The following is a 25,210-nucleotide window of genomic DNA, read 5'->3' as shown; positions in this document are numbered from 1 at the left end:
GGAGTCATTTTCTTGCATTTACTTTATATTATTATGACAATTCATTTTGAATTTTTTTTCAAGAGGCATGGTTCAGGGAGAAGATAAAAGATTTTTAGTAGTTATTTTGATAGTGTTCTTGGAAAAAAACTTGGCAGAAAAAAATGGAAGTCATTAGCTACAATTAATTTTAATATTATATTCATTTAATAATCTCTATCATCCTATGACAACAAATGCTATGCCACTGGCTACAGTTTACTTCAAGGAATATTATATGTAATTAGTCTAAATTTTATGCCATCTCAGTTATCCAGAGAAGTACTTATAATTTATGCCATCTCAGTTATCCAGAGAAGTACTTATAATTGTCACTTGTTCCTGGCTTAAGATTTTACTTTCTTCTAATATCATAGTCCTTAGTGATAGACTTCCTGGCAATTACTTTTATAAATACCATTGGGGAAACATTCTTTTAAACTATCATTTTCTTATTTATAAGAAAGTCTGATTATTTGTATTATAAAGGAAGACATTTTAAATAATTATAGTAAAGCATGATGCAATGACTCATGTGCTCATGGGTTTGAACTGTTGAGCGAGCCAGGACTGTCTGACGGTTCTTCAGAATGTTTCAAGAAGCTCCCCTTTCTCTGGGTATAAAATGTGATAGATAACATACTTGGAGAATTGTGGTATTTACAGGAGAAAAGATGTAGCACATACTACACAGCATGTACTCAACACACAGTATTATCATCGGAGATGGTTCTTAAGACTTAGAAAGAGTAATTAAACTTCCGGGGGCTTCTGAGAAAATGTCATCTGTAAATCATTGTATTATTATTTTATGCCATTCTTAAACTGAAACTGCAGAGATGAGAGAAATTACCACCATCAGAATTGAGCAGAGGACCTCACAGCAGACCCCAAATCATCAGAGGGTTAACAAAGGAATATGAAAATCCATTCTACACGTATCTTTTTGTCAACTCAATTCAAATGGACCATTTTTTTTTCAAATCAAACTATCGCAATTGCCCCAATAGGAAATGGGTAATGTGAGTTTAATTAGTAATCTAGTAGCATTTTCTAAAAGAGTCAAGTATCCAACTCCTTAGTTAAGTGTGGAAGTATAGTAAATATTTAAAGAAGAATTAACAACAATTCTAAGCAATCTTTTCTTAGAAATGAAACAAAATTCCCCAATAGTTTCTGAGGTTGGTAATCACCCTTGTCTTTTTTGAAATGGCATGTGTACATGTGCACACTCAAAATGGCATATGTGTACATGTGCACACTCACACATGTACATAGGTAATGCTATACTAGTGTAGGAAGAGTGGTGTCCCTCATGACTATAGAAAAAAATCGTAACAAAATATTAAAGAGTAGAAGTCATCAAATCAAATAAAATTTATTTCATAACTATAATACTTGATATTAAAAATTAATCATGAAGAAAATCCATAAAATCATATTAATTGAAACAAAACGGCCCAAGTTCAATGGACATTCATGTTTCTAAAACTCTCTAAAGAACAGAATGTAGGTGAACTTTTTCAGAGCTACAAAGAGCACACGTTTTAAGAAAATGCCTCAGTCAGCATTGTCCTTAACAGTGAAAACCTGAATGTGTTCCTTCCATGATTAGGAATAAAGCAAGCATGACCTTTTTCCTCACCACTGTTATTCAACATAGTGCTGTAAGATCTAGCTTGTGGAATAAAGGCAAAAAGGAAAATAAATGGATAAAGACAAAAAGAAAGTAGGAGTATGAAGTTCTCAAAGAATTAATAGAAATATTTTATTTTTCCAATGAGGTCATAAAGCTATCCCCATCTGCACATGACTTAATTGTCTATTTGGAAAACTCTAAGAAATGTATAATAGCCTGTGGTTACATCCACAAGATCTGCAACAGGATTGGGCATGTTAACATTCTATCATAGGTGGAGAAGGGTCTTATGAGACCCACCTCTCCCTCAAGTGCTAATGGCAGCTAATGATGGCTGAAAGAAGGGTCGTTATCTTCTTCTACGGTATGGCCATGATAAATTGTCCAAGAGTAAGCAAATAAATAAATTATTTCCATAAAGTTACAGGATGCTAAATATATGTACAAAACAAATGATATCTCTATGTAGTAGTAATGAATGAGTGGACACAGAAACTTAAAAAATACAATATTATTTATAGTCACAAAAATGAATCAAAAATTAGAAATAAATTAAAAATAAGTAATAGACAGAAATCTTACGTGGTCTGGTAAATGCAATACTTTTGGATTCTGTGGTTTTGGTGTCAAAACTGCTACAACTTTGTAATTTTTACCCCTTAACGATGTAGTTTTAGCCATAGGTTTTTTAAAGAGATAAACCATTACACCATAGATAAAATTCCATTAAATATGGCTATGCTATTCTACAATTTTTCAATGTAGCTTTGTATTATTTATATAATTTGAATTTTCACTTTCATTTTTTGTGTCTTTAATTAAAAGAGTGTGTTACAGCATAATGAATTTCCATTACTAATTCCTATAGAGAAATAATAAGTGTACATAATTTTTGTTTGTTTGGAAACTTGTATTTCTATCTCATTTCTGAAAGATAGTTTTGATAGATAAAATGTTGGGAATCATGCTTTTTTTTTTTTTAATTCTTTTCTCATACACTACTGTTCCCCTCCTCCCTCTCTCTGTAGTCCCTCCCCCCACCTCCTCTCTCCCTCAGATCCACTCCTCCATTTTCATTCAGAAACAGGCAGGCCTCCCAGGAATATCAACCAAACATGACTGTCTTAGTTAGGGTTTCTATTGCTGTGAAGAGACACCATGGCCATGGCAACTCTTATAAAGGAAAACATTTAATTGGGGCTGGCTTACAGTTTCAGAGGTTTAGGCCATTATCATCATGGCAGGAAACATGGCAGCATGCAGGCAGACATGGAGCTGGAGAAGGAGCTGAGAGTTCTACATCTTGATCTGCAGCAGGAGACTGTGTCCCACACTGGGCAGGGCTTAAGCATATGAGACTTCAAAGCCTGCCCCCCAGTGAAATACTTCCTCCAACATAGCCACACCTCCTAATAATGCCACTCCCTATAGACCAAGCATTCAAACACAGGGATCTATTGGGGCTAGCCCTATTCAAACCTCTACAATGGCATAATGAGTTACAATAGGACTAGGTGCAAACCCTCATGTCAGGGCTGGATGAGGCGACCCAGTAGGAGGAAAAGGGTCCCAAGAGCAGGCAAAAGAGTCAGAGCCACTCCAACTTGTGTGATATTTTGTTTGTGTTCTGATAAACAAACCTTGCCTGGAGATCAGAGGGCGGAGCTAGCCACTAGTTAGCCATATAGGCCAGATGGTGGTGGCACACACCTTTAATCCAGCACTCGGGAGGCAGAGAGAGGAAGTGATAAGGTGGGGCAGAGACTTGGAGGATCCTGAGAGGCAACAAGTCACTGGTGGCTGTTCCTCTGCTTCTCTGAACTTTCAGGTTATTACCTTAATTTGACTCCTGGTTTTTAATTGATAAGACTAATTAGGTTCGCACTTTATCTAAACTCCTACTGCTAGGAGCCCCACAAAAACCCCAAGCTAAACAACCATAACACATATTCAGAGGCCCTAGCTCAGACCCATACAGGCTACATGATTGTCACTTCAGTCTGTGAGCCCCATGAGCCTTGCTTAGCTGACTCTGTGGCTGTGTTCTCTGTGGTGGTATACTCGACCCCTCTGGCTCCTGTGATCCTTCCTTCCCCTCTTCTGTGTGGATCCCTGAGCTCTGCATAATATTTGGCTGTGGGTCTCTGCATCTGCTCCCATCAATTGCTGGAGGAAGCCTCTCTGATGACAATTGGGCTACACACTGATGTAGGAGTATAGCAGAATATATTTTCATTTACTTTTTTTTTTCCAGTCATATTTCTTTCTATCCTAGGACACTGGGCTATCCAGCCTCTGGGTCCTGGCCCACCAGGCAGTGTCAGGGGTGGGCTCCTTCTTGCGGCATAGGCCTAAGGCTGGACTAGTCATTGGTTGGCCACGCCCACAAGCTCTGTGCCACCACTACCCCAGCACATCCTGCAAGCAGGACAGATTGTAGGGAGAAGGTTTGGTGGATGGGTTAATGTCCCAGTCCTGCCACGGGAAGCCTTGCCTCATTACAGAAGATGGCCAGCTCAGGTTCCACATCCCCCGTTACTAGGAATCTTCACTACGGTCACCATTGTAAATTCCAGGGGGGTTTCACTGTACTAGGATGGAGGGAGAGAGGACTGGGAGAGATGACTGGAATTGGGGGCATCTGGGGAGCAATGTGAAAAGCTAATGCAGTGGGAATCATGCTTTTTGTTCAGCTTCTCAACAGTATCTTCCTCTTCTTTCCTGGCCCGAAGGATTGGGGCTGAGAAATCTGCAGAACATTATACTAGGGTTTTCTTTTAGGACCCGTTTCTCTCTTTTGTTGCTTTCCATTTTTGTATGTCTTTGATTTTAGTGAATATATGATTATATGGCCTTTATGACTATCTCTTTCATATGTGCAGAGATTTTAGTTGAGATATAATAAGGTTCTTATTTGAGAAATAAAAATTCTAAAATACACAGATATTACAATCAATCCATGTGAGTCTATTAAATGGGTGACAGAAATTATTAAGATATAAACTGAGGAAATACACTCACGATTACAGAATGGCGTAGACAGCTGAAGTTGTCCTCTGATCTGACTGGGAGTGAATCCACCTTGCAGCAGGAGCAGGGAGAAGGGGCAAGTGGCCCTTTTCCAACTCCTTATCAGAGGTCGTGTACAATGGTAGGAAGCACCACCTCCTTGCCCCCCCCAACCCCATATAGCCCAAGGTCACAGGTGGAGCAAATACCACTGCACAGAGATATCGCTACTTATGATTTAGAAAACTCTTTGTAGTAAATATGTAAATTATCACACTGATACTCAGTTTTAGTGCAATTCCTATCAAAAGCCAAAAAACACATTTTGTAGATAATTTCAGCCTTAGTTGTTTAATAGGAGCAAATCTTCATTTGTATAGAAATGTAAAGGAACTAAGAAAGTTAAGACATTTCTGAAAGGTAACAATGGTGTAGGTGTAGGTGGCTAAGTCCACCAGTGCCAGGATTGTCTCATAGCTGCACCATTTAAGACAAGAATGCATTATTAGTAAAAGGACATATGTGTTGATCATTGGAACAAAACAGAAACTCCAAATAGCTCCTCTAATATATTCAATTTCAAAGGCTCGAATATAGCAGAAGGTTAAGTGTCCAGAGCAGGAATAACTGGACATTAAAAAGCCTGACTTCAATCTCACAACTTATGTGACAATAACTCAAGCTGATGAAGGAGCTAGTAGCTAGTACATGTAACATGTAAAGCTGTAATTTTTTTTTTTGGAAAATATAGACCATCCAAAGCTTTAAGATCTAAATCTAGCAAAGTCTTATAGTTGACACCAAAGACATGGCCCCTAGAAAAAAAATATTGATCTGTATGCTTCATCAAAATGAAAACCTCTTGCCCTGTGGAAAATACTGTTATGAAGACTGAAGGACAGGCTACTTATCTGAAAAAGAACCAATATCTAGAATATATAAAGAACCCTTAAAACAAAGCAAAAATTATAATATACCCCCCCCAAAATTAAGGAGCCTTTTACTGTAGCAAATATATAGCTGAGAAGCACATGAGATGTCCAGCATCATTATTCATTAGGGTAATGCAAACTAAAGCTTCTATGAGACACCACCACAGCCAATAAAATGCTAGAGAAACTCCCATGTTGCTATTAAAAAGAAAGATAGGAACATCATTCTGGAAAAAAAAAGTTTGGTATTTTTGTAAAACATGTAACCACTCTACATCCCAGAATGTGTGGCCTTGGGAATTTATACCAGCCAAATGAAAATACTCCTACACCAAAACCTGCACATAAGATGTATGTAGTGTCATCATTAACTAACAGCTGGACCTGGAACAACCCAGTCACCACACAGTTGTGAAGAGTTAACCATGTATAGCCCTGATGTTACCCAGCAAATAAAGGCGCTAGCTATGGAAATGAGAGCTTGGACCAGTCTCAACTGAGAAGAGCCTATTCCCACAGGCTACACACTGGATGGGACTATTTATGTAATGTTCTTGACATGATGAATCTGAAGATTATGGAACAGATTTGTGTTTCCTGGAGCTGAGGAGGAGGAGAGGCAGGAGGGAAGTGTGGCTATAAAAGGTGCAAAAGGAATCCTGGTGAAGATAGAAATCTGTGGTTTCTTGATCCCAGTTGTTAGGTAGACGAGTTTGGTCAGATGCTACCACTGGGGAAACCAGGAAAAGGTCACACGAGCTCCTTTCTAATTACTTATTAGAATTACATCTGAATTTACAGTTCTTCAAAAATATACATCTTAATTTAAATGCTAAGCTGTTATTTTTTTATATAAAGCACTGTGCACATTTATGTGTAAAAGTTCCTTTCTCCCACACAGTGATATGTACTTCCTATTTTGGTTGCTCAGAACATATCTTCTATAATCAGTTGCATAATTACCTTCCTGCTGTTCTTAAAATGAACCAAATCATTTAAAAATTTATTTTTAAAAACAAACTGGGAAATAAAACTGGCCATACTTATTTTTAATCTAGGACATTGAATTTGACATGAACATCCTTGAAATATTAATGTGTGAATATTTAAAATACTTAATTAAAATAATGTTTGCAAGATAGTTATGAGTGTTTTCCTGTGGGTAGAGCTGCTTTTATGAGGTGAACTCCTCCAAATGCTTTCCTCTTCCTCAATAGCTACACTGAATCCGGAACCACCTAACACTTTGACTGACTGAAACTAAAGTCTAAAACTTAATCTTTCATGTATGTATATATCATTCCAGTGCAAGCTCATAAAAAGAAACATACATCACATATTCTTTGTTCTTAAAACTTTGTGCTCATGCTTATGTATGCTAAATATAAGGGGATATGCTAGTAGTTTTATAATCTCTTTTAATAAAAGATGAGAATATATGTTAATTCGTAGCTAACTGTCTCTATACAAAAATATAATGAATCAAAGAGATGAAAACCAGAAATGAGTAAAACTCTTAATATTTTCTGCCCTACTCTTAATAATATATCTAGTGACTACAGGAATTCAATTTATAAGGGCTGAGGAGATGGCTTATTGGTTAATTCACTTGCTGTGTAAGATTAAAGACTTAAGTTCAATTTTCAGAGCCAATGTAAAAGGCAAACACGTTGTGTGAGTGTCTGCAGTCCTGGGGCTAAGGAAATGGAAAGTGGGGACAGGGGAGTCCCTGGAAGCTTGAGGGCCAACAAGCCTACATGGTGGATAATCACAAGCCAGGCAGAAGGTGAGGGCCCACACAGAGGTGGTTTCTTGACCTCCACATCATGTACACTATAACACACATACAACCATATTTGTGTGCACAGGCAAACACACACACACACACACACACACACACACACACACACACACACACACACACACACACACACACACTGTGATAGCCAGTCTTGCTTGTCAGCTTGCCTGCATCAGGAATCTACTAAACCCAAGCTTCTGGCACGCCTGTGAGGGGTTTTCTTCATCAGATTATTTGAAGCAAGGAGACCCACCCTAAATCCGGGCCACTCCCTCTGGTGGCAGCCCACATAAAAGGTCATGGAAGTTGGAAACTTTTGCTTTTTGCCTGCTTGTCCTCACTCTTGTTGGCAAGTTTATTTATCCTGTCGCTGTGACTGGATTCCAACATAGACTGAAAACCAGCAGCAGCCCCAGGGGGTCATCTTGGGCTCCTCCAGCACCAGATTGATCTGCAGAGGTCCAAGCCTTTTGGCTGAACCACTGTTGGACGCTTGGACTTTCCACGGGAGACAGCCATTGTTGGACTACCCAGACCACAGCTTGTAAGGCACTCTAATAAATCCCCATTTTAACACACACACACACACACACACACACACACACACACACACACACACACACACACACACCACCCAGCATCTAATGGGGAAATGCTATCTTATTGAAAAGAAAGATGGTTTTAGTTTTCATGCATCTTTTTCAAAGGCATTGTTGGTCGTCTTCAAGCCTCTTTTCTCTACTGTTCTCAGAATGCTCAGTAGAGGGCTGGAAATGCAGTTCAGCGTAGAGCACTTGCTAGGCATGTGCGAGGCCTGTGTTTGATCCCTGGTGGAGACAGAGGCAGGGAATTGCGAGGAGGAAGAAAGAAAGCGAGTTCACCAAGAATCCTAAGATGAGTGGACCAGTTATTTCCTTTTCTTCCTCCTTACATGCAAGTAAAGTGGCAAATTAATCAAACCTAAGAAAAAAACTGCAGAGGTGGTGAAAACTGCCACGTTACTGTGGGATATTCTCAAAAACCAATATCGTTAGATTTAGACAAAACCAAAGGGAGAAATCCACAGTCCAACAGAGGGGACAAAGGGAGGCCATCACAGGAGAAAGGAGCTCGATATTCTTAGAGTCCTGATGAAAACCTTGAGGGCATCCATTATCAAAGTCAGCAAGAAGAGGCCAGAGCAACTAAGAACATCAGCACCTTGTGTATGGAGCAATGGGTTTCACAGTTTGTCCCACAGGTACCAGTGACTGCCTAGGTGCTAAAGGAGTCTATGAAGCCTCTAAGGAGTGAATTGCAGCAGCAGGAGAGAGAAATGGTGCCGTACCCTGGTGATCAAAAATAGCCACTCAAGAATGATAGACATCTACATCCTTCCCCCCACCCCCAGAATTAATTTTTTAAATTAATTTCTTAATTTTTTTAGAATTTATTCTTCTCTCATATATTGCATCCCAACCGTGGTTTCTCCTCCCTCCTTTCCTCCCAGCCCCTCCCCCCAACCCCCTCTCCCTAAGATTCACTCTTCCTCCTTTCCCTTCAGAAAAGGACAGGCTTCCCAGGGATATCAACCAAATATGGTATGTCAAGTTATAATAAAACTAGGCACATCCCCTCACATTAAGGCTGGATAAGGCAATCTAATAGGAGGAAAAGGAGTTCCTAGAGCATGTAAAAGAGTCAGAGACAGCCCCTATTCCTACTGTTAGGAGTCCCACAGGAACACTAAGCTACACGACCACAACATATATGCAACACGACCACAACATATATGCAGAGCATATATACATATACATAGGTCAGGTCTATGTAGGCTCCCTGATTGTCAGTTCAGTCTGTGTGTGACCCTATGAGCCCTGATTGGTTGTTTCCGTGGGCTGTTTTTGTGGTGTCTCGACCCCTCTGGCTCCTGCAATCCTTCCTTATCCTCTTCTGCAGGATTCCCTGAGCTCCACCCAATGTTTGGCTGTGGGTCTCTGCTTCTTCTCCCATTGCTGGATGAAACCTCTCTGGTGATGATTATGCTAGGCTCACATCTAGGGTCTACATAGAAAAGAAAATATGTGACATTTGTCCTTCTGAGTTGGAGTCACTTCACTGTTTTTCTCTGTGGCATCCATTTTCTTGGAGATAATATACTTTGTTCTTCTTTAAGGCTGAAAAAAAAAACTATATTCATGCCATATTTTCTTTATCTGTGGATGCACACCTGAGGTCAACCCATAACTTGGCTACTGGTTGTTTGTGTCTCAATAAAAATAGGAATTCAGGTATTGCTAGTATATTTTGGCTAATGTTCCTTTGACTGTGTATCCGAAAGGACCCTGCACGCTGATACCCCTGGTGGCTGTATACTTTCCCACTCAACAGTGTGTAGGGATTCCTTTTTTACACCTTTGGCAGTATTTGTAAGAATGGGCTATTTAAAAAAATACTTGGGAGGGGCATTAAAAAGTTAAAGCCAACACATATTTCACATTTCAAATGCCTAAAATTCATTTCTATTCTTTTTGGTCCTCTGATTTATCTTAAGAGCTTGGAACAGGGCTTAGCACATAGCTGATGGTTAATTTGTTGAACAGACTAATAGAAGTAGAGTAAATAAAGTTTTTTCAGTGCTCAGAATATAAAATTAGAAGGCTGAGCAAGACCCAACATAGCCACTTATAAAGGACTTAAGAAATAAGAAAGACATAAAACTCCAGCATCATAGGGGCGTGCCCAGTTAGCAAAGGAGTAAGAATATAGATAAGGACACCAACACATAAACCCAGTCTATGTTCAGAAATGTATCCTATGATAAATTGACATTTCACGTTAGTGCAGAAATCAGGATACTGGTATATCAGGCTGTCATTTAGGGAAAATATTTGTAATTAAATCCCACTTACCACATCCTGTAGACTCAGAATGTACCAGGTTGATGAAAGCCTTCCAAACAATTACTCTGGCTGTTCATTTCTCACCATTTAACCTTTTTCAAATAAGCACGTATGAAAACACCTCATCGTTTTGAGACACCGTGCCAGTGGGTAGGCGTCTGGAAAGCTTGTCATCTTCATGGGACTCTATCAGTGTCATATTAGTGCTAATTTTCTGATACTCAGCAGTCTTCCCGGAGAACTCATTCTGAACCATGGTTTCACCTGGCTAATTTATTTAATACTACCATTGACTTTTGCTGGTGCCACTTTTTATACTGACACTGGTGTGTCCCTCTAGATCTGCTTGACATTTGGTGAGGATGGTGTCTTAAATCCCTTATAATCGAATTAGGCAATTTCAGATGATTTAGAATCCACTTAAATGTAAGTAAGAGGCTTTTTCAAATGCCCATTAGTTTAAATAATTCGAAGATCATAGAGGAAACATAAAATGGATCTTTGAAGCGTTGGGAAAGTTTGGAAGGAAGTATCAGGGATTCTTTCTCATTTTAGTCTTAAGTGGATCCCATCCTTGTGGTCTACCATAATGGCATACCCTTCCAGATGTTGTATCAGAATATATTTCACTTACATCTCTATGTACCACAGTATTCCTACAATAGGTTCTGACTGGAGAAGATAATCAAAAATAAGTATAACAAATACACATCACCCTGCCCGTGATAATAGCACATTCACACGTCAGTCACTTTGAGCAGTTCTTGGCCGAGAGGGCCTGGCTTCATTGCTGTATACCAAGTGAATCACACTGGCCCCAGCTTTCAGGTGTACCCTGTGCTTGGACTTAGTGTTTTTTGCTCTAAAGAATGTTTTTGTGTCTGACTTTGTTTTGCCAGTGAGGTCTGGGGGTTAACAGAGCTTATGCTTTGGCTTTGTGTCACTCAGCTATCATCCTGCCTTTCTGTTGCATCAACTTACAGGGTGTGATTCTTGACCAATTCCCTCCTAAGCCTGCTGCACCCACCCACCCTAATAACTGCAGCCCCTGTGTGCCAGGAAGGGTCCAACCCACATGCTGTGAGAAGCTCCATGCTTAAGGGACCGAGACCTGGAGTGACAGATAAAAAAGTACCCGGTAGTGAGAGACCATGGAAAATGTTTTTTTTTTTGGGGGGGGGGTGGATATTGGTGAAATTACTAAGGCCACTCCATGTAGTTAAAAGGGAGGTTTATTTAATGGCATAACTTACAAGTGAAGGGATAGGTAACAGGGTCTAGGAAAGGCATAGCACAGTCCGGCAGTGTTCTCTGGAGAACTCTGCTCGGTCTACCTCCAGCATCCAGGGTCCAGGAACCAAGAGAGCCAGTGCATCTGGATCTTGGGTCTTCAGGATTCTCCCTTGGCCCCGCCTTGTAGGTATGATAGTTACCGAAGCCTCAATGGGGGTTGGAACTTCCAGATCAAAGCTGGAATGGCTACCCACCACAGGGGGATTCTTGTTCATCTGCTTTTGGAATAAGGGGTCCACTTTTTTCATGTTGTGCTGGCTCCAACAATGCCACACAGCAAATCCAACATCCCCACAGTCATCCCAGTGTTTTCTATTTTATCTGCTCAGTGACATTCTTTCAGATAACTCTTTTACAGGGGCCGCAGACTCTCTGTAAAAGACAAGAAAGTAAAATAAAATAAGATAATGTAGCCTTTTGTGGTCCTACAGTCTCTGTGGCAACCACTCACTCTGCTATTATAACAGAAAATAGCCGTGGGCGGTACACTAATGATCGGACATGGCCACATTCAACAAAGCTGTTTGTGCTTTGTGACAGTTTTCATGTCAGCAAACACTTCTCTGAGTTTTTTTTCAACTATTAAAAAGGTGAAAAACAGTTTTAGCTCCTAGGCGTTACAGATATCAGCAGGCTAAACTCGGCCCCTGGGATGTAATATTGTGAGTCTTATAAGTAAATACGTGTTTGAAAAACAGGAGGTGTGGGTGCTAGACCATCGGGAAGAGAAATGTCATACAGAAGAGGTGCCCCAGTGGACACAGTTCAGTTGATAAGGACACTTGGCAGGTTTCACCTGTAATTTCACGGAACTTGCAAAAACTTCATTTTACCTAGAAGCTTAGCAGCATTCCATTTGTGTAGATAAGAAATTAGAACAGACTCATATTAATATTTAAGTCCGTGTTCTCAGTCACCAATTCCATTATCACTACTGTCTCTATTGTTTATTCTCATTGCTGTAATTTCAGTTTCCATAGACATATTCTTTTCACTACAAGAGCTTTGGTTCTCTGCATTTTGAGGCACTGTTCATGTGTCTTCAGATTTCTTCTAAGTATAATCTTAAGTGAATTGTTTGTACTCTCTCAGCCATTGCATTGTGGGATAGTTAAGGGATGCTTATCTGACAGAATCTCCCAGGATCCCCTTGGCCTAGCATGAAGGGGGTTTGCTTTCAATTTTTCATAAAACCCAATGAGAGTTGCGTCACCTTCCTTCACTGCAAACATATTGTCTAGATACTAGGCTTACTTCTACCAATTGGCAGTTGCTCACATAGTCCATAAGACTCAAACCACATAGGTGAAGAGGTGCGTGCTTAATGTGGCTATGGTTGTATTGCACACTAAAGCAGTGCATGTCTGAAATGCTTTATTTGAATGTGGGTCGCCAAGTGTTTTCTCCAAAGGGTCAGGCAGCAAATATTTAAGTATTATTGGTAGTGTAATTATTCAGTGTCCCCAATGTGACATGACATCAGTCATGAACAATGAGTGAATGAATGGAGTGGTGTCACAGAAACAGGAAGACAGCCTAATTTGGACCATAGGTCATGATGCCATTGTGAGTTGACTCCAATCTCAAAGCATTACTAACAAATAATCTTCATGTTCATTGCTTCCCCTGCTCAGGAAGCTTTGGGCAATCACTACCTCTTCCTTGTGTCTTATGTTATCTAATAATATGGTCCATAGTCATTTCGGAGAATGTAGGTGAGACTGAGGTCAGATGGTCTCTGTTCAGTGGTTTCCCTTCAGAGTTTCTTTCACTCTGTCTTCTAGTCTCAATATTCTTCCTCTGGAGCTATGTTTTCAGAGTGAGATCATAGTTCCTGGCTCAAATAAACAACAAGAGGCATCATATAGATTTGTATGAGTATGAACATGCCTTGAGTAGTCTGCCTTGGGTAACTCAGGCATACAAGTATGCATCTCTTGTACTTCTGGTGTAGATGGTTAAACATTTGTCTTTCCCACAGAATAGCTTGTCTGCTGACATTCACCCAACTGAGAAATCTGTCACTGGAAGCTTCCAATCCAAAATCAACTGTCACAGCCTATCAATGCCAAGTCCTAAAAAGTTAGCTCCATTACAGTCTTCTGAAAACACACTGTCCCCAATCCCATCACCACCATTTTTATACTGCACGAGCCTTCGATGTCCTGGTTGGAATTGCCCAGCTTCAACCATTGTTTAAGTACTAAAACAAGTTTACTAAAATATTATAATCCCAAATCACTCTTCTTTGTCAGTGTAGTTCCTTAAAATATTTTCATAAAAACCAAAGTCCTTTGTGTGGCAAAGTGAGTCATTTATGTCTGGACATCTAGAGTTTCCACTATTTCATTTCCTGAACACAACACGACTTTCATATACTTTGTATCACAGTCAGCATGAACCTTGTTGAGCTTTGACCTTGCTTTCTCTCCATCTTTGTGTGTGTGCATGTACATGTGCATATGTTGTGTGCCCATGTGTCTTCCAACTCTGCTTCCTCAAGATTCCGCTCGGCTGTGAGTCAGCTGGCGGGGTGCTTTTTGTGGACCCTCCCTATGATAGAAATCCACCAGTGGATTCCCTGACTTTTATGTTCCCTTCCTGCAGCTCCTTTGTATACTGTACTGCCTCTTAGCCCATGCATCATTTCTCCTCCCACTGAAGAGCTATAATGTCACTTTTTTATTGCTATTACAATACTTGCCCTGGTGTCTGCAATTAAGTGAACACTCAGCAATATTTGTAGGATGAATTAATGCAGCAAAATTAGCCTATTTATCTTCATAATTACATAACAACTTGTGTTTTAATGCAATTAGAATTGTGGGCAGCCGAGGTTTAGAAACATACATTTAAGAAACATTTAAATGGAGATCATATACATCAGCAGTCTTGATCTTTAGAAGGCTCATGGGAAGGAACATTAGTGAGAAAGCAGTCCATTGCCTGTATATAAAGATGAAAAAAAAACCCACAATACAAAACACAATGCACAGTCTTGACTGATGGACATATCTGTTTCTGTTAGTGCTCCTGTAATAGCTTGTGCCTCCTTAATGGCTGCCACAGAGCACAGTGGAAAGGACATTGGATGTGGAACAGAGATTCAGTAGCCCCAAGGGCAGACATTTCATGAGAAACCAAGCCTGACATTAAATCCTCATCTTTCATACTTCTAAAGCAACTGAATCTTGTGTGGGTACTAATCTGAATTCTGTCCCTGAGTTGTGCCATAATAATAAATGACTTGCGTGCTCCCATACAACAATATTGCGCCTCTCAAGTTTTTTTAAAAATAACAAAATTATGAAAGACTAAAGTGTATTGTTATCACTTCGTGCCCTCTATATGTTTTTAGACATCTACTTTAAAAATAACACGTGGTGACGTAGAAGAGACACAGTATTTGAGTTTCTGTAAGGTAGTGATCCAAACATTTTGGAGAAATGAAAGCACTACTAAACCAAAGGTTATTGTACTATGAAGAAAGTGAATGGATGATAAACTTTACTGCATAAAAGTCACATTTACTCTCCTATTATTTATTACAAGAAAGAATATTTCACTTATGTAAATGAGAATCGTAAAAAGTAAAACTTTTGTTGGGTTTTGGAAAATGTACATAGATCTGAGGGCCAAAGGAATACACTTTTTCTTAAGTACAATGCACTAAGCTCTAGTGGGCAGGAAGAATGGGAAAATGATTAATACTGTTATAGAAAAAACCCAGAAGGCTCCTATAGGGAGTAATCTGTGACCGATGGAGAGCATAGATTACATCTGCAATTGCTCCATGATTTTAACTTTTATGTTTAAATTGACTTTTCTTGCTATTTGGGGATTAATTAAAATCCTTAAGAAAGAAAATCAAAGTTCACTACAAATACCAAGTAGATTCTTAGATCCTAGAAAATGTCCCATATAACTTTACTTAATTCTCATGATTTAATTCCAGCATATGGTACTTGGGGATAATATCTAATGTCACCAATTCCTTGGACTATATAAAGAATCAAAAAATGGAACTGCCTTAATTATACTTCAACGTTGAAGGGAACTTTTGATATTAGACTCTGTATCCTCAGGGTCTAGTGAATGACAGATGTTTAATGACTGTTAGTGGAAGGAAAGGTGACTTAAAGTTGTAACTTTCAAAATTGATTATTAAGAACAATGCTCTGTATTTGATTTTTGTGATTGTCTGTGGAAATCAAATGGCCTGAAGTAGTATATCAACTGTGCCATAACAGTTTTAATTATACAACTTTTCTCTATCATCAACTGATTGGTGTTTCTTTGTGCTGTTCTGTGCTGGCTAGTTTTATGTCAACTAGACACAAACTAGGGTCCTCAGAGAGGAGGGAGACTCGATTGAGATAACTCCCCTATAAGATTGGGCTGTAGGCAAGTCTGTAGGGCATTTTCTTAGTTAGTAATTGATGAGAGAGGGCCCAGCCCATGGTGGGTGGGCTCATCCCTGGGCTGGTGCACCTGGGTCCTATAAGAAAGCAGACTGAGCAAGCCGGTAAGCAGCCCCCCTCCATGTCCTCTGCATCAGCTCCTGCCTCCAGGTTCCTGCCCTGTTTGTGTTCCTGCCCTCACTGCTTTTGTTGGTAAACAGTTTCATGGATGTGTGAATGAAATACACTTTTTCTTCCTCGAGTTACTTAGACAGTGAGGGAGGGTTAAAGGCAAGTATGATTGTATTAATATTCTTGTCATCTTGCTTATTTTAGCCAAAACAACGGACATCTATTGTGTCTTCTCTGGATTTCCAACGAATGAATCATAACCAAGAATACTTTGAAATCAGCACATCTGCAGGGTGTACAAGCTTTCCGTCTAGCCCTCCAGTTAGCCCACCCACCTCTTCTGTGGGAACCACAGAAGTCAAGAACGAGGGAGCTGAACACACAGGTAAAACAGTTCATCTTATACAGGTGTGCTTTTGAGCTTCAACAGAGTCGTTATGAGCTCTGGTGACTAAGAACAATCTTCTTACAAACTTTATTTCTGGTTCACATCATATGAGCAGCAGTATAGGGTATTGATATTTTTATCATGGCATGGGCATAATATTGTTCTTAATGCGATAGAGGTCTTTTCAAGTGCTTACATTAATATAACAATCTAATAGTATTATGGTTGTAAAACAACCAAGGGCCTAGAAATGCTTTTTTTCTTCCATTTCCATTCACGGCTCTGCCACAGTTTCATCAGCTAATCAGCACATGGGCCTGTTGATAGCTGCTTTGAGACTGGAGAACCCGTATCAAGGATATCTGGTAAGACTGAGTTGGACACTGTTGCTAAGATACATGTCACCTGTTTAGACCCAAGTGAACTTGGAAAGGAGGGGTAGAAGGAGAAGTAGTACCACCCACCAGGGAAAGCATTCTGGTTCTATCCAATCAGATTCGTGGTATTTATATCCTTTGGAGAAGAATGAGCTAAGCTAAATGGTAAGACTGAGGGACATCCAGGACTAGGACTCAAACAGTGTCTTCCTCCTCTGTCTATGTCACAGCAAACACACTATTCATTTGCTTTTATCCAAAGAGTTTAACTTGGTAGATATTATTAACATTCATTTTAGAATCGTAGAGTATAGCAGTCAATATAGGTGATCCATTAGTTTGAACATGTATCTGTTCAAACTCTCTGCACATAGATATATGCATATATATGTACATGTTTAAGTCTTTTAACTGACAATACTATTAAAAGCACCAGCACAAACATTCTAAAAAAATATACAGCCAAAGAATTATTTTCTCTGAGGTACCAAGTGATAAGACTCTGGAGACATCATAATCCAACCTTTCATGGCAGCCAGAAAGATATTTATAAAATGGAAATCAAAGCACACCATTGCTGTGTTTAAGGTGTGCCAAAGGATTCTGGTCCTTGCCATGGCCAATGGAGCCAGCTGTCACCTGGTTCCCAACTCACCTTTGAATTTGACCTTTAACATGCTCATCCAGGCCTTCTTTGCTGGGCATCGGCAGCAAAGGGACTTTGGCATTCTGGTTCCTTCCACCTGCAGACTCTGTCTACGAATGTTGATGGTTTGGAGTATATTTAGGTTTTTGACTTGGACATACTTCTTCATGTAAGCTTCAGATTGTACTATCTTGAGTAGAAGTTCTCACTGTGATGGGAATCATGGTAAGAAAGAAGCAAAAAACTAAAACAGTTCCTATAATAATAAAAAGCAAATACTTGGTGCTCTGTCAGACAGTGTTTTAGGTATTTTCCTTATGTCAACTCCTCATGACCTTTTGATGGGCGTACGGGTTGAGGAGTAGTCTCTACAGTGAAGGAAATTCAGACACACAGACCAACCACGCATCCAAATGGGGCATTCAAACCTGGTGCCAGTGTCCCTGTTCCCAACCACTTTCTCCATCGCTACATTCACTTTGGTGATATTTGGGGAGCCCAGGCTAGCCTCACACTCATGGTCCTACCTTAGCTCCCTACGTGCTGGGATTTGGGGTGTGTAGCACCACACCTGACTGGCTCTAGTCACTTCTAGCAGATCTTTCTCTTTTCTTCCTTCTATGGTCTTATCTGTATGTAAGATGATGCTGATGGCCTTTTGGCTTAGCTACTGTCTTCTCCCTTCTTTCTAGAATGCACAGTGCAGGAGATGGGTCTGGCCCATGGTAAGCCCTGAAGTCAGGCTGCCGAAATTGATTGCTAATTATGAGACAAGCTCGGCTTTTGGTGCTACGGCTTTTCTTCTCTATAAAGAACAAGGAACTAATTAGATTTCCTTAGCCAATAGTGTAACATGCTTATAAAGCAGCAATTAGCATAATGCCCTATCAACTGCTGAGTTAGTGCCCAATAAATAGTAGTAACTGTTCATCGTAGTAGCAGGGAGTATGATAGTCTCATACCTCTCTTTTTTCTACTCAGACCTCACATTCATTCAACGGAGTATATACTGTCTTCTGTATAACAGAACAATTTATAGGATGAGAAAGTGGGATGTGCCTTCTAAAGAGAAATGGCATGTGAGCCCTGGAAAGGACTCTGGGCATATATAATTACTATTCAACCAGAACTTACTTGATACTCAGTTCCAGATTTTAAAGCCCCTAGTGGGAGGGGTGGCAAATATTGCTATACTTGCCTTAAGGAAAATCTTTATCAGCTTTATTTTATTTCAAGGACAAAATGTTTTTAAGGATTCAATTTTTTCAATTATCTTTTGAGGTTGGTCAAGATTTTGCTTGTTCGTGTTTTTTTTTTTTTTCTCATTAAAAACCAGAGTTGTGGGTATAGAATCTAAGCCCTGACCCCCAAGGGGAGAGGGTGAGAACTCCCATTTACTACGTCATCCAAAATGTGCAGAGCAATTGTAGCCTTAGGATGCTTTCCAGTCTGACCTTCAGCTGAGCTGAAACATAACCTTTAGTTGTTGAAAGGGTTCCAGTAGCGTTGCTGTGACTTTATAATGCAATACTGCAATACTCACCTCCACAACTCACTGCAGCCATTGTAGTGAACTAGCACTACAGTACTCACCTCCACGGCTCGCCATAGTGCTTGCCTCCATGGCTCACCACAGTGCTCACCTCTGTGGTTTGCCACAGTACTCACCTCCACGGCTCGCCACAGTGCTCATGTCCACGGCTCACCACAGTACTCACTTCCGTGGTTCACTACAGTACTCGCCTCTACAGTTTACCACAAACTTTGTAGTAAACTAGTACTTTGTAATAACGTGGAAAGACAATGTCGATTTGCTTTAAATTAAAAAGTGAAACTTGAAAAATTTTAAGATAGATTTTTTTTTGGGGGGGGGGGATCCGGTTAAGAAAGTAGTAGTTTATTACCTTCTGGGATACAATGAATTTATTACACTTTGGACTTAAGGACGTTCCCCTGCAGACATTCTCAAGTGTCGTGTATAGTGTGTTCCATCCTGGATTTGCTCAGTATTTTCTATCAAATCTCTTTTCCATCTTCAGTTTGCTCCTTTGAAAAGGGAAAATAAGATTGCTTTCTTGAGTATCTGTGTTGATATGTGGGTTAATATATTTTGGAAACTATGGAAACTAATAGTCTTTAATATTTTCAGTTTTTAACTTTCCTTTTAATATTATTACTTGAAATCTACAATTTTTTTTAAAATGCAGAGGAGTCTTTTGTAGCCTTTTCTTGACTTTGAAATATAATTTAATTAACTGTACATGTACAGTTCATTTTATAAATGATTGTACAAAACATTAATCTTGACAAAAGTGACATTTAATAGAACAAGAGCTAATGTTGCTTTATCTTGGGCACAGTGGCTGTACCTTAATCTACTGTTATTTCACTAATGATTGCACCTCTGTAGTTACTGCCCTGCTTCTCTGGAAGCAACCTGGTCGCTCTGGCTGCAGCCTGGCAGGAATTCTGTTCCTGCAGGCACTGGTCCTGCTGCCGCTGCCATGAAAGATAGCTTTAACCAAATCTCTATCGTTCTGTTTATAAATAAGACCCGAGATTCAAAGGTTGGGGTAGTTCAGAGATGCTGAGTAGCAACTAGCTAACCCTCTCTCCTTACCAGCATCTCCTAAAAGGGACCGTCTTTCCCCTCAGCAAAAACAAAAAAAGCCACGCAAATCAAAACCCCTCCATACTACTTCTGGGGCATCTCTCTACCTCTTCCAGATGCTTTTGGATGCTCTATGATTACTTTCTGTCAACTAGTTGCTAACTCAGCCTCCTGACCCAAAGTTAAATTTATTTAATTAAAAGCAAATGCTAATTTGGGGTTCACACTGTAATCGAATATCCCCCAACAAGCTAATATGTCTCTAAAGGCTGGCTGCAAAACTCTAGGTGAACCAACAGATTGATTTTGAGAGACAGCCATTTCAAAGCAGCCTGGGCTGTGATTAAAGCTTCAATTTAGAAATCATCAAACAAGGCTGAAAAAGAGAAAAGCTTTGGCAGTACATGTGGGAATCTTAGGGACAAAATTGCATTTAACTAGAGAGATTAGTGTTAATGTGCAGGAAGTGGACTTGGGGTGAGCATGGCTGAGGGGAGAAGTTGGCATCAGTTAAGGGCAGCTACCAATGGATGAATGATACGTGCAGAAATGCAACGAACAACCTTGGAGTGGGGGTGCTAACTGACTGATGTGCAAAGGTGAAGGATGAGTTCAAAGAAGGAGTCACATTTTCCAGCTTAAGCAGATGCATTTCTTGAAGTGGGGATGCTTGCAGGTAAGGAGGTAGGCTTAGGTCATTTAAAGCCCAATTGGCCATTTCCTTTAAAGACTTTCTTACTGGGAGTGAAGAGTCACCTGATCTAACATCTGTCCTATGAGGATCCCTCTGTACTGAGAAAGGACCATGAAATCCAAAGGAGGACAGTGAAACATTGAATAAGGAGAGTGGGGACCAAACACTGAGACCAAAGATAAAACAGGGGGGGCAGAGGGGAACAGAAGCCCTTTGGACATGTTGTTAAGGTAAATGCAACAAGAGGTCATGGAGAAGTAAACGTGGCCTTGTGAGAAAAAGAAGAAGTAAGGATGCTGCTAAGATGTCTGGAACATCTCTAAGGATAGATTTGCCCTCTTCTGCGATCTAAGAATCTGGGAAGGAGTAGATTTGGTGAGCAAGTTGAATGTCAGGAGTTAATTTTCACTCTAGCTGTCTATTAGATCTTTGGAAGGATGTGCTGAGTAGGCAGCTGAAGAAGGACCAAGGTAAAGATGGAAATGTGACCATCATCACCTAGACCAGTGATTCTCAACCTTCCTAACACTGTGACCCTTTAATACAGTTCTTCATGTTGTGGTGACCCCCAACCATGACATTATTTCTGTTGATACTTCATAACTGTAATTTTGCAACTGTAATAAATCATAGTGTAAACATCTGACATGCAGGATAGCTGATATGGAACCCTGCGAATGGGTTGATCCACCCCCAAAGGGGTCGAGACCCACATGTTGAGAACAATGGATATGGATGATGTGGAGTGTGTGTAGGTGAGGAGGACCAAAACTGAACAGCGTGGAGGATGGGACAAAAGTCAGCACCAACAAAGGGGGCAGCGAAGGAGCCAGCATCCTTGGCCAGGGGAGCGCCTAGTGGGCATTGTATTCCGGAGTCAGGTGAAATAAGATACTAAAAAGGAAGGAATGGGGAGGGGGGCATGTAGATGACACAGTCAGTAACGTTCCTTCTTCAGGAGCATGAGGATCCACATATGGATCCCCAGCACACACCTGAAACCTGGGCACGGTCATGAACATCTGTAACTCCAGTTCTGGGTAGGAAGCAGAGACAGGCAGATCCCTGGAGCTTGGCCAGTCAGTCTCAACAACTGGAGAACAATGGTCTCCATGGAAGAATCTGATCAAATAAGGTGGAAGGTGATGGTAGAAGACATGTGGCATTGCCTCTGCTCTATATGCGTGAACACTGTGCACATCTCATACAGAGAGAGAGAGGGGAGAGAGAGAGAGAGAGAGAGAGAGAGAGAGAGTACAAGAAGGAGGAGGAGGAGAAGAGACAACGAACAATTGTCTAGTTGGCTCTGTTAAGCATAGCTCCTACATGGACTAGGAAGAGGACTAGTTACTTATAAATGTAACAGTGTACAAGTCACTGACGACCTTGATAAGACCAACTTGATTAGAACCAATGGGCAAAACATCAACATAATGTGTAAGGGGAAAACCAGAGGTCGAGGACTTAAAGAGAGCAAGTATGGACCATCATTAGTCTTTACAGGAAATTTTTTCCAAAGCAATTTTTAAGTTCTGCTGAAGAAGAAAAAAACAGGGAGGGGTTTGTGAAGTAAGTGGGAAGACTGATTTCAGACAGGAGTGTGTTGCCAACAGGAAAGATATTTTGGGTGTGGGTAAAAATGCCAGCAAGGGCATCCATACAGCAGTCTACAGAAAATCTGATAGTTTGTGTTTTCTCCCTTAAGCAGAAAGCAGTAGCTCCAGCTGGGAAGAGAGACCATTAAAATACGGCCCTTGAGAAGAGCTGAAACAGGTACTTAGGAGAAAACAGGCATGGAGTGACCACCTATCGAAGTAATGGCCCACACCCAAGATTAGCCAGTGCAGCTCTGGGTTTTTCTCCAGCCTGAGTCAGCTGGAGGACATAAGTGCAGCAGACTTACAGACTGAATTTTAAACAGGTTGTGGGTTTTCTATGGGTATACTGAAGTGATCGAAGAGCCAGAAAATAGGAATGAAAGAAAGAGAGCAAATTTGGCATAGAATTTATGTGGAGGAGGGAGAGAAAGAACAAAGAGATGAGTAACAATAAAATCCAGCAGGGCCATGAGGACTGAAGCTTCCAGAGGATGAAGACTCCTAAGGTCAAAACTGAAGAAAAGCTGGAATGAAGGGGTGGGGGTGGGTTCTGCAGCGGGAATGGACATGAATCCAGGAATGATTCGATCTTGAGACCGTGAGAGTGAGCACTGGGCTTAGCCTGTACCCCTCAAATTAGTGTCTGTATTTAGGTCAGTATGGTTTCCTGGAGGAGACACTTGGTGTGAAGGACTGTATCTACATATACTTTAGACTGTATTCAAAAGAATTGACATAATATTTATTTGCTCAGTCAGTCATGATGTAGGTGGACTTTACCTGCATCCACCTCTCCTAGACTTTGTCCCACTCTTCCTTGAGGGTCAATAATTTCGTTCCCTGATTTCTAGAGTCTTCATGAGAGGGGGATTTCTTCAAAGTTTGCTCCCCTGCTCCAGGAGCTCTCTGTTCCTGACCCCCATGCATCCCATGTATCTCCTTCTTATATGGAGCACTTCCCTGACCTGAGAGCTCATGTCCTTAGGTGTTTCAGTCTTGGGGGTACCCTTAGTGGCTGCCAGTATGTGTACCCCACTGACACTATTAGGGTTATTTTTTTTTTCTTTTTTAGTAGAAGTAGTGGTGGGATTTAAATGGTGGAATTCCGGGTCTATTTTGAAGGTGGAGATAAGATACTTTTTGGTGGTTGGATGCAGGATATGATAAAATGAAAAGGATAAAATATATGACTCAAGGACTTTGGACCTTTTTAAACTTCTGAAAGGATGGAGTTGATTTCAGTTGGGCTGGGGAAAGCTCAGTTTGGATATTTTAATCTAAACTTGGGTATTGAAAGAGTTCTGTTATGTAGATAGTTGAGACAATGGTTTGTCAGCGGGCTGAGGCAGAGTGGGAGAAACCATGTAATAATTGTACGCTCATTAAAAGCAAAGGGTAAAAAAATTAAAAGCTCAAGAAACAAACAGTGGCTTGGCCTACAGTGGGGGACTCCAAAGTTTGAGTTTCTCGGTAAGAAGGCACTGGATAGGTGTGCTGTGGATTTGGGGAGGGGGAAGAAGAGAACAAATCATGACAGATTCTTCTTTCTTCTAGAAGGCTAATCCAGAAAGCTCTTTCCATATAAAGCATTTCATGAATTAGCACCTTCTCCAGAGCACCTGCCAGGCATGTCAGCCGTCCGGGGTAACTAATTACCTCCAGTTCTGCTGCAATTTCAAACCATCTACCTCCTGCTGGAGGAAACTGATGGGAGAGAGGGGAAATATTTTTTTTTTAGGTAATGTAGAAAAGTGCTTCCTTCCAAATGGAAGGAAAAACAAAAACCAAAAGCCGTTAGGTACTCAGTAGCGTAGGATGGATTTCTGCAGAGAGGAAACACCAGAGGAGCAAAATCAGAATGGAGAGCATGGCATGCGCTCTCCCACGGGTTAGCGATTGCCAGAAAGGGAGGCAAAGGCCTTCCTTCTAGTTAGTTCACGGGGATGTGAAACAGACCCCCCCACTGCAGTCAAGACCTAGTTATTACAGCAGCTGCTGGACGTGGCCTGCTGAGGGAGACTGTGGTCACAGATGTCAATAAAACCAAAGACAACTGAGAAGATCTTTAAGTTCCAACCTAAGACTCAGCATGAGGAGACAGCAAGGAAGTAGAGTTTGTCGGGGTGATGTCTAATTATGTGTTTGGGACATCCAAAAACAATCCGGTATTTTATTTTTTTAGTCTTTAACAATTTATACATATATAAAGTACTTTGATCACAACTACCCCATTATCCTTTCTTATCGCTCTTCCACCCTTGCCAGACCCTTTCTTCCTCTCTCCATCTCTCTCTCTCTCTCTCTCTCTCTCTCTCTCTCTCTCTCTCTCTCTCTCTCTCTCTCTCCCTCCCTCCCTGTAGCCCACTATGTTTAATCATGAGCATGGTTGGTAGTCTTTACTTGAGCAAGAACAGGAGCCACGGCCACGTCACTGAGGCAACGATTGACTGCTCCTCATGGAGAGGAGGGGCCACCTGAGAGTTTCTCACAGCTGCCATCCCCAGTGGACTGTTGACGAGTCCGGACTGCATCAGGTCTTGGGCAGGTGACCACTGCTGCTGTGAGTTCAGTCGGACAGCTACGTCAGATCCAGAAGACAGCATTCTTCTGAGCTCCTCCTCCCCATCCCCCGGCCCTTTCGTTCTTCCTACCTCCTCTCCTGAGATGTCCTCCAAGCCTTGGAGGGGTGAGGCAGTAGACATCCTCCTTAGGGCTGAGCACTGGGCAGCCATTTATTCTCATTGCTTTGACCCTTTCTGAGTCTGAATTTACGACTTCACACCGCCAGAA

The 25,210-nt window shown here is 40.8% G+C and overlaps 1 protein-coding gene across 7 annotated transcripts in view; it reads left to right on the top strand.

Annotated features, from left to right (window-relative positions):
• Anks1b (ankyrin repeat and sterile alpha motif domain containing 1B) overlaps positions 1 to 25,210 on the top strand; it is an 854,565-nt gene that overhangs the window by 227,620 nt on the left and 601,735 nt on the right. For all 7 annotated transcript variants that reach the window (XM_037211910.1, XM_037211909.1, XM_037211906.1 and 4 more), the window contains exon 5: positions 16,311 to 16,491. In XM_037211910.1, the coding sequence (XP_037067805.1) occupies positions 16,311 to 16,491 (181 nt within the window). The remainder of the gene's footprint in view (positions 1 to 16,310; positions 16,492 to 25,210) is intronic.

Source organism: Peromyscus leucopus, chromosome 18 (genome assembly GCF_004664715.2).
Source record: "Peromyscus leucopus breed LL Stock chromosome 18, UCI_PerLeu_2.1, whole genome shotgun sequence".
NCBI lineage: Eukaryota > Metazoa > Chordata > Mammalia > Rodentia > Cricetidae > Peromyscus > Peromyscus leucopus.
The sequence above is the reverse complement of the archived record's forward strand: the minus strand, read 5'-3'. Positions and strand labels throughout refer to the sequence as shown.